Raw genomic sequence first — 13,846 nt, 5'->3', positions numbered from 1 at the left:
GTATTTCAGTCATGTAACGGCGGGCAGTTAACCTAACCAGTGTTCCTGGATTCTGTACCAGTACAAACCTGTTCTCAGCAAGTAACTGCCAACTTCCCCACATGAATCAGAGGTGGAGGACTAATGATTTCAGACACAATGTCGTTTATCAAATAGTCACTGAGAACATACGCCCCGCCCGAGGATCGAACTCGCGACCCCGCGATCAGTAGACCAACGCTCTTACCTACTGAGCTAAGCGGGCGGGCTGGAGTTATCTACCAAACTATTTACTCTAGTTTTATGAATAGAGAATTTTTACAAACATACTAAAGAATTGCACAATATTAGCAAAGAGAATAAAGTACTCTTTTAAGAAATAATATATAGCAGAACCATAATTTAACACATGGAAACAATACGTTGAAGTTATAATCCACCCAGAGTTTTATGTTGGGCATAATTATCTCAAAAGGTTATTTGACCTGCAGTCATCAAACCTCATAGGATTGATATTCAGCATTATGAAGCCCAGAGTTAAGACCCTTGACTAAAGTCAAAAATTTGCAAACTGTGACAGGAAGTAGGGGCACCAGTGTCCCGTGGACACACATCTAGTTTTATCTAAGAAATAGATTTCTCTGACTTATCGGACAGAAAAATCTCTATTTTTAGAAATGCTGGAAAATCTTATCTCACATGGGTTATCCAACACTCCTGTGACGGACTATTTCATGCACTGAAGTTACATATTATTTATGTAAAATAATTAAAAATCAGGTACCTTTATCTTTTCTCTCCGTTCCTTATAGTGTATTTATTGATTCAAAATTCGTTACTTTATGATAAGAACGTACCGTTACGCTACAAACGATAAAACTAAAGCGGAACTTTGTTATTATGCGTCACTGAAATGTCATGACGTCACTTCTGCTTACGGACTTCAATTTCCCGCGTTTTAAATAGTTCCATATTTTCATACTTGTTTTCATTGTTTCTGTTGTGGTAAGTGAGAAATAGAATCCATCATTGGTGCTCGGTGAAGATCGAAAATCCCAACCCTCTGGCGCACCGCTCAAGTCTTAAACTCGGCACAGCCTCGTTTAAGACTTGAGCGGTGAGCCCTCAGGCTGGGATTTTCTGATCTTAACCGAAGACCAATGACAGATTCTCTATGTCTTTCCTTATAGATTTGTGTTAGTTATTTCCTAAAACTGAAAAAAAGAAGAAAAATTTCAGTATAACTTCACATAATTATTTTTTTTGTCATCCTAGAAACGTTATCTAAGTATATTTCAAGTATATAGTTATAGGACCCTTAATAACATTACACTCTAGGCAGGTATATTTTCATGCTAATTTTTAAAAATTTAAACACATTATATTTTAATTAACCACATTAGGAAGCAGTTATGCATAAGTAATATTGTTTTCCCCAACAATAACCATTCATCAAGAAAATTAATGTGAAATCAATACAATTTCTGGCAGCTATTGTAGAGTTTGTTATCTACAAAGAACATTGACACAAAAATCAATTGCTTCAATCATGAAGTAATCAACATGATTTCTTAATTAGTAATTGTAACAATAGTTAATCTATATAGGTGGGATTAAAAGGAAACAGCAATTGGCATTCTTTGTGGTCTTGTTTATTTAAAAATTTATGAATAAATTTTGTAAGATAAGGATATTTATGTTTATCTGATAAGCATATAATAGGGTAGAAATGTGACTAAGTAGTTTTTATGCCAACAGAGGCAAACATTTCGTACTCTTACTTCTCTGCATGTGGGGAAGTTGTCATTTACATAGTGTGTTTTTTGTTGGGTTTAATGTCAGACCAACACAGATTTAGATCATATAATGAGTTGACAGCACTAATTAGATGATGGAGGAAGACCCTGGATGCCCCTCTATGCATTATATCAGGCACTCTCATAGATTTAACAACCCTCCTTAAGACAGCTGGATGGTTTCGAACTCACAGCAATGAGCTGCAAGTGAATCTTAATCAGCAACTTTAACCACCCAGCCATGAAGGCCCTAATTTACAGGGTGAGACAAAACTTGGTACTGGCACAGAATCTAGGTATATTTCTGCTGTTTCATAACTGAAGTTGAAAATACAGGATTTTATCAGTCACAAGGAAGAAACAAAACCATAAGATATATTCTTCACATTGTTATAAGAGAATTCGCACAGTAGTGGACTACATTACTAGAATGTGGTTCTTTAGTAGATAAATTTGATAACTATCCAGTGGCAGTTGTTAGTTCCTTCCACTTTAAGTAACTTTTAGTTAATACGTGAAATTTCCAAGGACATGCAGCATTACATTATTAATTATTGAGTTAATGTTAGCAACCTTCCACGGAAATATGGGGCTAATGCCTCACCACCCATTTATCATACTGGCCCCACATATTTCCATGGAGGGTCACTAATAAACCCAATAACTGATTTGTTTTATCAACCACTTATTTTTAGCCGTAGAATGACATGAAAAGCTACTGACCCTCCACAGAAATATTATAGAGGGTCACCACGTGACCACCTTTTATCCAGTGAAAACGCTAGTCTTGTGGTAAAACAAACAGATTTGTGTCTGTCATTTTGTCACTATTGACATGTGGAGGATTTGCCATTGACTGTTTCAAGACAGTGCCGTGCTGTGTCCCTTTCTCGTGTGTGTTTGTTGCTTCTGCACTTGTTGATGTTATTGTGTACATTGTGTTCAATAACTGTATACATTTACACTTACCATATTTCCATGTGAAGTGCTTTATGGTTGACGTCATGTGTGGATTTTCATGTTTGACCTTTGTCCCTGTTTTTAGCTCACCTGTGACGTTACAAATGATAAGGTGAGCTTTTGTGATCGTACATCCATCCACAATTTCTTGTGAACATGATAGAGATCACATTTTGCAATTGATTTTATTCAAACTTGCACAGAACTTGTATTGGCATAATATCTCAGGTCCTTTCGAAAACTGGCCAGATCCCTTCACGAGTTCCAGAGTTATGGCCCCTTAAAGGGCTAAAATTTGATATTTTGGCTTGTGAACACTATAGAGACAACATTTTGCAATCGATTTTAATCAAACTTACACACAACTTGTATTGGCATAATATCTTGGTTCCTTTCGAAAACTGGCCAGATCCCATCATGGGTTCCAGAGGTATGGCCCCTTAAGGACCAAAATTTGCTATTTTGGCTTAAGCAGCCATATAGAGACTTCATTTATGATTTGATTTGATACAAACTTGCAAAATATCTTTAACAGCAATAGATCTTGGATTCCATGATGAATCCATTAGATCCAGTCGTAAGTTCCGGAGTTAGGACCCCTGATTGACCCCTGAAAGAGCCAAAATTTGTTAATTTTTGCCTTGTGAACATGACAGAACTGACATTGTACATACGATTTTAACCACACTTACACACAACTTAAAAGTCATAATAAGATAGATACTGCCCCTGAAAGGATTTTTGAAAGCACTTTCAGCCATATAGACGTTTCATTAATGCTTTGATTCGATTCAAACTTGCACAGAATGTTTATCTTGATGATCTCTAGGCCAAGTTCAAACTTGGTCATGTTGGGTCAAAACCTAGGTCACCAGGTCAAATCAAAGGAAAAGCTTGTTAACACTGTAGAGGCCACATTTATGACCCTATCTTCATGAAACTTGGTCAGAATGTTTATCTTGATGATTCCAAGGCCAAGTTCGAAACTTGGTCATGTGGGGTCAAAAACTACGGTAGTTCACCCACGCAAATCAAAGGAATAGCTTGTTAACACTCTTATAGAGTCTAGAGGCCATATTTATGACCCTATCTTCATGAAACTTGGTAAGAATGTTTATCTTGATAATTCCTAGGCCATGTTCGAAACTGGAAAAAGTCTCACTGGTGCACAGCGTCACATGACTGTATTCTTGGATTTCAAAAAATGAATAGAAAGATGTTTGTCAGGCTTTATTTTCCTGAACCATCCATGAAAAATTGGTTTTCCAAGTATGATAATGATGATTTCACTGTGTGCCTTTGTAGCAAGTAGATTGTTTCATTTTGTGGTATTATGCTGCATTGCTCCATTAAAGGTAACATGATCAGATGGTGATAGTGTCACTGTTTAATGGAAACATTGTGTACCTGTAGTTACAGGGTAATTATTTTCTTCCCTAATCAATAATATATTTCTGCCTTTGACTGCTCTGAAAATTGCTATGTCATCTATTTTTATGGTCATCATAAGCAGAATGTGGGAGAGGCAATACTTAGTTATTTTTTACCTCTGTCTACTGCAATGCAATTAACAGTTTTTATACGCCCGAAGGGACGTATTATGTTATGGTCCGGGTGTCCGTCCGTCCGTTAGCAATTTCGTGTCCGCTCTGTAACTCTTGAACCCCTAGAAGGATTTCAAAGAAACTTGACACAAATGTTCACCACACTGAGATGACATGCAGAGGGCATGTTTTGGATGTCTCATTTCAAGGTCAAGGTCACACTTAGGGGTCAAAGGTCATATGAGTGTGTTTCGTGTCCGCTCTGTAATGCTTGAACTGCTTGAAGGATTTCAAAGAAACTTGGCACAAATGTTCACCACACTTAGATGACATGTAGAGCATTTGTTTTGGATGACTAGCTTCAAGGTCAAGGTCACACTTAGGAGTGAAAGGTCATATATGACTTTGCTGTGTCTGCTCTGTAACTCTTGAACTGCTTGAAGGATTTCAAAGAAACTTGGCACAAATGTTCACCACAATGAGGCGACGTGCAGAGTGCATGTTTTGGATGACTCGCTTCAAGGTCAAGGTCACACTTAGGGGTCAAAGGTCATATATGACTTTGCTTTGTGTATATTGCTATGCATTGCAGTGCTCTTGTTTTTATCAAGTGGCAGATCCCTTTTTGTTCTCTTACAATATTTTTTTTTGAATGACTTCCCTTTTTGTTACTATAAATAGCTTATATTGAAACTTTTTTATTAACATAACTTTACCTGGTAAGAATTTTTTTGTGGACATAGAAATTTTTTTTTGTTTTTTTTTTTGGAATTTCTTCTTTTTGTTGTTCCTGTCCTTTGGGCTTCAACAGTCAAGTTCTTTAAATTTTAGTCCCATCCTCTGATGTAACCCTTCGGGCGCATATTGCCCCACTTGGCGGCGCTCTTGTTTCTTGTCTTTAATATTCTTTTTAATACTGATCTTTTTTGTTCTGAGGAGGCTTGAGGGAATTTAAGAATATACTATACCATAAAAGGGGATGTTTATCTTGTTACTTCAGTTGAATCAGAATGTGTAGGTCTTTGAGGCCATCTGATTCCAGATGTGAATCCCTACTTTACCATCATGCTGGCTCTTTTTGTTGCCCAAACTGGATGTTGACGTTATATCAATGTGCTGAAAATACAGAAATTTTAAAGTTTTATTTATCAGTTTTAATGGTTTTAGGAATTTGGCAGATGTTAATCACTGGTGATGCTCAAACTGGTGGTGAGAGGCTAATTTACCTTACCTTTATCACCTTGTTAGAACACCAGCTGTCCAAAAGGTAGATAGCTTATATTGGGGGAGTTCAAAGTCAAAAAACTTAACCACTTGGTTAGAACCACCACCCTTTCATAACAGGACAGCTGGATAATTTCCAATGGGGTACACAAATCACAATGAATACTTCAGACCTCCAATTGTGAAGTCAGGTGGTACTCTTCAATGTTTCTGGCAAAAGTTTACAAGATGTAATTATTTAACAGGAGCAGATTTTAGATCAGCTTATTTTCTTGAGAAATTTGAAGACTGAAGTGGATTGATTTTGATACATTTTAAAAACTTTTTCATGATAATTTATTTCAGAACTCTTCAGCGCAGACAAATAAACACACAATGTGATGATATACAAGGAAACTTATAGGGTGTGCGTTTAGCCCGAAACTGTATGGATCTGTCCAGCTTACCACCTTTACATGGGCAAATCGCCAATGCAAGAAGTTCGGTAGAGTTTAGAAACGATGGTTTAGGAATTCCTGGGTACCTCTATGACAGGGATCTCTTGCAGGATGAAGATCCGAGTCAAGTTAAAACGTTCGGTGAAAACGATGGAGAAGAGGCAGTTAAATGTCTACGTAGATGCTTTCAGGTGAGCAAAAAAAACATACAAGATGTTTGAAAACAAATTTGAAAAATCTCCGAAGTCTTATTGTTAAATGTGTGGAACGTACATGTAGAAGCATGCACTTATAATAGTAATTATGATGAAATACTCGCTGCATCAGCAGTTCTGGCGGATTGAAAACATTGGAGTAGAATGTAAACCTTCATTAATTTTAGTACCGTGCAATCATTAATATTCGTGGAGGACTAATTTTCGTGGATTTCATGGTTGAGTCAATCCACGAAATCTGAATGTGTGCTTTCACACTCGAAGCTTTTGATGTCACTTGAATAGTGTGCAACATTAGGTACCACAGCATAAATTTTAGTTCCACTATACAAAGTTTATATATTATATGGTTAAAGTTTTGATGCATTTTCACTTTATCTCTGTTATTACTTGATGGATTTGCTTCAGATTTTAAAAAAATGTCCCTCATCATTACTCATATCATATATCTGATGGACCATAACACTGACCTCAGTTTATGGATTATGCCCCTTTTCAACTTAAAATTTCAGGTTAAAGTTTTGATTCACTTTCACTCTATTTCTGTTGTTATTAAATGGATTTGATTCTGCCTTAAAATGGTTGTTCCACATCACCACCAACGTCATGTCCCTTTTATACTTGGGAATTCTGGCAAAATTTTTATGCATGTTCACTTTTTCTGTCGTCGTTACAAAATGGATTTGACTCAAACTTTTGTCCCACATCATCATCCACATCAGGATATTTATCACTCCAAGGGTAGCTCTAGTTTCTGCACATGTGCACTAGTAAACACTCAAGCATCAAAATGGCACACTCTCCTTTGACAGCTTTTATTTTGTTTGGGTCTGAAGGACAATAATATTATTGTTTATGGCAGTTTATTTGTTGTGGTATCCTGCAGCTAATGGCAAGACCAAGATTCAAACCTGGGACCTTGGAAATCTGTTCCAAAGCTCTACTGACTGAGCTACTGGGTTGCTTTAATTTATATTCTTTACATTCACCATATTTGAATACTTGGATGAAAAATGGAGCTTATATCTTTATATTGGTCAAATTCAGATAGAAGTAGTTCCCTTCCAGGATACTAAACAGCTGTTTTACTTCAAAAAATACAAATCTTGGAAATTTAAGACCACCAGATTAGATTAGACACTACCTGTAGACTTGATTTTACAATCCTTTCCAAGAAATCAGTTAGTTTCCTGATTTCATATAGATTAGATGCAGATTTCAACAGACATAAATAATTTTCTAACTCATCACTCACTGTAAGTTCATATGAAACAGCATGTTAGATGCATGTTGATTTTCTGGTTGCTATGGTTACAGAAAATTACATTGTCACTATCAGGCTTTTATTAGCTTTATTTATCAGGCACTTGCCAATAGGTATTTATTGGGAGTTGTTCTTTTTCCCCTTGGTGAAAATCTTTCTTGTTACTGAATGTAATCAAATTCATGAATTATGTCAGTTAAAGGCATACACTAGAATTCCCTGTATATAAGATGGGTGAAATTTTTCCCAATAATAGAAGTTCTTCAAACTTTGGATATTGAAAAATATGCAATAAAAATCATAGGTCACCAGTATTGAAAACGAGTTATCTCTATAAGAAAAGACCAACAAAAAGCAGTGATGTATGTTTCTAGAAGTATTAGCCATGCACCCGTTTGAAGAAGACGGAGTATGTTGTTTTGCTCATTGTCAGTCAGCTGGTCAGTCTGTTGGTCAGCTTTGGTTGATAGATCATTTGGTTTTTTCACAGTTACAAGAAAATGCTTGGTCTTATAATTGTCAAACTTCACAGGATGATTGCTTGTTGTATTGAGTTCATTTGGTCAAAGGTCAAGGCCATAGTGACCTTAAGACTTAAAACAGTTTCCACTCAATAACTTAACCCTTACCATGCTAAATTTCTATAATGAACTTGTCCATCTTCCAATTTGGACAGTACCATTAACTGTTAAAAGGGGTGCTTACCAAAAATATACTGACTGAATAGCGAACAGTGCAGATCATGATCTACACTGGTCGCAGAGGCAGATCCAATCGTGTCCAGCATGGTAAGGGTTAAGAATGCTTTGACATACAGTCATCAGACTTCATTATAAGGATGATTGCTTGTGGTTAGTAGATAACCTGTAATAATATGGGGGTCAGTAGGCCACTTTGGCTTTTAGTCTTCATAGGTCAGTTGCCTTTAGTCAGTAGAGGACAACTGTTGTTTTGGGTCAGAAGGTCAAAGGACAAGGTCACAGTAATCTTGAGACTGAGTAATACTCAGTATGGTTTCAGCACAATGGCTAAAGAGCTTTTTGGCCTACAGCTGTCCAACTTCATAGGATGATTGCTTATCGTCAGTCGGAGGCCACTATTGTTTTGTTAGAGTATGTAGGTCAAAGGTCAAGGTTGCAGTCACCTTGAGACTGAAAACAATTTCCAGTCTATTATGGTTTTGAAGTCAAAGGTCACAGTTACCTCTAGACTGAAAACAGTTCCTTCTCTATAATTAAAGCTTTCACTTTTCGTAAAATGATTACCTGTAGTCAGTATATGACCCCAGCTGTTTCTGAGGTTATTTGGTCAGAGCATACAAATTTACTTACTCGCTTATCATGGGGTGGGGTTTGTTTTACAGATCAGTGCCCCTGAACACTAAAAAAGCTGAAGCATGCTGCAATGCTTTTGTGACTGTTGTCTACAAAATGTCTTTGGCTTTGTGAGTTATAATTGGAAAATACAATTTATGTATTGACTGCTCCACTTTCTGTTTCACAGGTATTGGAACCAGGGTATCACATAGCAAGACGTGCACCAGATCATGGTGGTTCAAGCTTCATTCATTGTCGGCACTCCACCCAGGTCGGTCGGCGGTATTTAAATCTTCGACAAAACCTTGAAGAACGAGCACGAGTTGAGCTTATGAGAGACTGCTTTTACAGATTAAAACTATCGATCACCTTTGTGCGTGATTTACAACAACTTGTCATGGATGAGTACAAGGTTTTATATACAATTACGCATGATTGTGTCGACGAGCTTCCTGTCAGTAAAATATTCTGTCTCAATGCTCTCTGTGAAGATTTACGGACACTAATTGGTCACTGGAAATGTATAAAACAAAAACTTCACACAAATCGGTGGTTACAGCCAGTTCTCGGTTCGCTACATTTTCAGTTGGATAAGATCAGGTTGTCGCTGATCCATTTACAAAGTAAAGCGATATGGTGGCTTGAGAAGTTTGTTCTGATTGGATTACAAGTGTTTGCTCACGGAAATGTGGATGCACTAACCCATGAAATGATATGGAATATAACGAGAGGTCTTGAAGATCTTAATAGAATTATAAATGGCTTGCAACAGGATAATCATTCATCTACCTCAAAATTAGGCCTACAATCATTTTACAATCATCCTGTAAGTGGTTTAAGTGCAGAAAACACAAACTCCTTAGCGAATATTGGAGAGCATGTAAGAGCCATTCCATTTTCTCGGGTGCTAAGTGTACTTGCAAATGAGAGATCAAAATACGCAGCACTTGAAACCCACAGATTTTTTACAACAAATCATGAATTTGTGAAACTCCTATATTCGGGAAAATTACCTGATTTTGTATGGACTGAGGATTCTAGTCATGCGAATGAGCGCCCAGACAAAGACACGTCTGATTACCACACGGCTACTGGGAGCATGACATCTCTCAGTGCAGCTATACTTAAAGTTGGAAGTATACGCGCACCAGACTTGTCAGACTCTGATTCACCTTTAGTTGAACTAGCTAGACGAGAACACTCATTTGCTGAGAACTTTCTGCTAATTGTGTGCAATTCTACGAACCTGTTACGAAGAAATGATAATCAGAAATCTAAACGTGTTGTCAAATACAGTCAGAGTATGGCAAGTTCAAGTAAACCTCCACGAGGGGATACCCCAGTGCTTTCCCGAAGTGATTCATTGAGAAAGTCGGTCTCATGGGGAGATTCAGCCGATAGCTCAATCAAGACACAACTTACCTCAAGGTGAGGAAATCAGTTTCTGTTCTGCCTCTAGATTTGATTCAGATTATATTTTGTTGAAATGTGCAGCACAAATAAATGAGATTATTGTGGACTTCATCTATAATTCCCTTCATAATAGCCTTCTTTTTTCAAATTTTACGAAATGCACTTAGGGACAGCCAAAATTAAAATAGGAAAGGCTTTTGGCAACTTCTTACGAACCAAATAGATTAAACTTGGTCAACAGCATCCTTGCATGGACCTTCCTCAAGTTTGTGCAATTGGTTCTGCTTGACTACACTAGGGCCCACCAGAGCTGAAAATAGAAAAAAAGATTTAAACTCTTCTTGAACTGCTTGATTGATGTTCAATGAATTTGGTCAGAACAAAGATCTTTGTCAGGTGAGCAACTAAGGGCCTGTTTTTAGCTCACCTGTCACATAGTGACAAGGTGAGCTTTTGTGATCACCCTTCGTCCGTCGCCCGTCATCTGTGCGTCTCGTGCGTTCGTCCTTCCGTGCATCAACAATTTCTTGTCTGCATGATAGTGGTTTCATTTATGATTTTATTTTAACCAAACTTGCGCACAACTTGTATCACCATAAGATCTCGGTTCCTTTCTTGAACTGGCCAGATCCCATTATGGGTTTCAGAGTTATGGCCCCTGAAAGGGCCAAAATTAGCTATTTTGACCTTGTCTGCACAATAGCAGCTTTATTTATGATTTGATTTTTACCAAACTGGCACACAACTTGTATCACCATAAGATCTTGATTCCTTTCTTGAACTGGCCAGATTCCGTTATGGGTTCCAGAGTTATGGCCCCTGAAAGGGCCAGAATTAGCTATTTTGACCTTGTCTGCACAATAGCAGCTTCATTTATGATTTTATTTTAACCAAACTTGCACACAGCTAGTATCACCATAAGATCTTGGTTCCTTTTTTGAACTGGCGAGATTCCTTTATGGGTTCTAGAGTTATGGGTTCAAAATTATCTATTTTGACCTTGTCTGCACAATAGCAGCTTCATTTATGATTTGAATTTAATCAAACTTGCACAAAACTTGTGTCACCATAAGATCTCAATTCCTTTTTTGAACCGGCTAGATCTCATAATGGGTTCCAGAGTTATGGCCCCTGAAAGGGCCAAAATTAGCTATTTTGACCTTGTCTGCACAATAGCTGCTTCATTTATGATTTGATTTTAACCAAACTTGCACACAACTTGTATCACCACAAGGTCTTGGTTCCTTTCTTGAACTGGCCAAATTCCATCATGGGTTCCAGAGTTATGGCCCCTTAAAGGTCCAAAATTGGCTATTTTGGCTTTTGCAGTCATAAAGAGACTTCATATATGGTTTTATTTGATACAAACTTCCAAAATATCTCCAACAACAATAAATCTTAGATTCCATGACAAATCAGATCCAATCGTAGGTTCCAGAGTTATTTTATATCTGATTACCTCCCCTGATTGTAATCAAAATGGATTTATATCAGTAAGTACTTATAGGACTTATTTGAAATTTCATAATTGTCATTAGTTGGACTGAGACAATCAGGGTAGATAACTATGGACTGATTTTATGTGAAATTACCTCCCTTTATTTCAAATTAAAATGGGTATATCTCTGTAACTAATGAAGATACTGATCTGAAATTTCATTTATGTCAACAGATTTATTTGGCAGAGCCTTCTTTTGTTCACTTACAATATTTTTTTTTTTAATTACTTCTCTTTTACTTTACTATAAATAGCCTATTTTTAGGAACTTTTTTATTATTGGCCGTAGGGAAAAACCGAGACAACTTTTCTGTGGTACAACATGGATGGTACCTCCAATTTTTAGGTGCATTTTGACATATCTGTACCTTTTAAGAATTGTTTTTTCCTTTTGGTTAAATTTCTTCCCATTGTTGTTCCTGTCCTTTGGACTTAAATATTTTTACTGAGGACCTTCTTGTCCTCAAGTGCAATGATAACAGGTGAGCGATATAGGGCCATCATGGTCCTCTTGTATCATCCTGTAGAATGTATGATTTAATTTTACAGGTACATGGATTTATACTGGAACCATTTTGGCACCAGCCTGTATATGATGTTTTACGAACCATGCTGGGTTCGGCAAAAATCTTTGTATTTCTCCGAGATCGGCAGTGTGCTAATGCTCAATACAACTGTGATAGCCCTTGTCAAACATATGATACAACATGTCTGTCTTAAAGGTATTGTATAAACTTGGAAATTTTTTATTGGAGTATGGTGTACAAAATGTAATTAATTTAATTTCTAGGTTCTTCAGGGTAATTTTACTCCATCAAAAAATAGTCTTAGCACAAATTTAAATAGACAAGCATTTAAGCTTTAGACTCGTTGCATGTTATTTTGCTTTTATAAAAAAGGTTTTACTAGACTTTTTAGATTTAGATGTTAATAAATTGTTAACAACATTTCAAAACATTTTACATCCCCTACACTTAGCATAGAACATGTAGTTTAGGACATTGCACTGTGTATTTACCATTTCTTTGTATTAAAAGAGAAAACGTTTTACTTGTCTTAGCAGATGTTCATCAGTTACTGACAATATTTCAGAACATTTGAAATCCTCTACATTTTAAAAACAATACAGTTCTTTAGTACATGATACTGCCTGTAAAGAGAGGTTTGAACAGACTTTATAAGTAGATATTATTATTACTCCTTATTAAAATTGCTGGTCCATACAGTCTTATAGCTCAACATTAAATTTTGTTGTGCTGAAGTTAAAACTATGAAAATTATTAATTTCTGATATCATGTAATAAAGCACTTGCTGAAGGGCTTGCTGATCAGTAGTCAAAACTATTGACCCTCTATCCTTCACACCTCAGGCAATAGTTCAACTATTGACTGGCAAGTCATTCAGTAAACTATTTACTGTGCTCAACCGGTAATTCCTATTTGCGGTAGTGACAATGAATGTTAGGTAAATATGATACTGATTTACAGTCACTTTTGTACACAGTTTGCAACTAGGTACTTACTACCAATAATCAAGAAATTACTGGTTGATCATGGTGCTATTGTAGTCAAGGTAGTGTGATGTCCTTCACAAATAGAAGATAAGTGACTTATTTTAGTGTTTCATTGAATCACATGGAACTGACATTATCCAGTTTTAGTTTTGAATTTATATAATATTTGTTACCATGTGCATACCGTACCCCAGGGCTTGAGCTAGCAGGCGACTTGAGTGAAGTAGTCATTTTGGATCTCCCCACTTTGCTTGAATTGAACATCAAAGCGAAATTCAAGTTGTCCATTTTTTTTTTTTTTTAATCCACACACTTCTAATTATACTGGATATCGGCCTTTTGACACTTGGTTTGAAGCTCTGCCTACTAATTTTCTGTAAAGGCGATTATACTCAGTGGTTATGTCTTTGACACTATGTTTTGTAAACTGACTGTTGATAAACTTAAGCTGTAGGGCTTTACATTATGTTTATTTATCTTTTTGACCTTTTCAAAAAGTATCTTGTCTCACACAATTTCTTTAAATCTTCATAACTTTTACTCAGATTTTAAAGAATACCAAGCCCAGACCGTCAACATTTAGCTTGTGTATACGATAGAGGCTGTTTTTTTCAACTGATCTTCATGAAATTTGGTCAGAATGATGACCTTGATGAAGTCTAGGTCGAGTTCGAAAATGGGTCATC

General features: G+C 36.6%; 1 protein-coding gene across 1 annotated transcript in view; it reads left to right on the top strand.

Annotated features, from left to right (window-relative positions):
* Positions 1-13,846, top strand: part of LOC123547038 (uncharacterized) — a 46,725-nt gene that overhangs the window by 21,115 nt on the left and 11,764 nt on the right. Inside the window, exons 2-4 of the mRNA XM_053550537.1 lie at positions 5,849-6,131; positions 8,923-10,163; positions 12,196-12,368. Coding sequence (XP_053406512.1) covers positions 5,931-6,131; positions 8,923-10,163; positions 12,196-12,368 — 1,615 coding nt within the window. The 5' untranslated portion in view covers positions 5,849-5,930. The remainder of the gene's footprint in view (positions 1-5,848; positions 6,132-8,922; positions 10,164-12,195; positions 12,369-13,846) is intronic.

The sequence above is a fragment of the Mercenaria mercenaria genome, chromosome 9 (assembly GCF_021730395.1).
Source record: "Mercenaria mercenaria strain notata chromosome 9, MADL_Memer_1, whole genome shotgun sequence".
Lineage (NCBI taxonomy): Eukaryota > Metazoa > Mollusca > Bivalvia > Venerida > Veneridae > Mercenaria > Mercenaria mercenaria.
The sequence above is the reverse complement of the archived record's forward strand: the minus strand, read 5'-3'. Positions and strand labels throughout refer to the sequence as shown.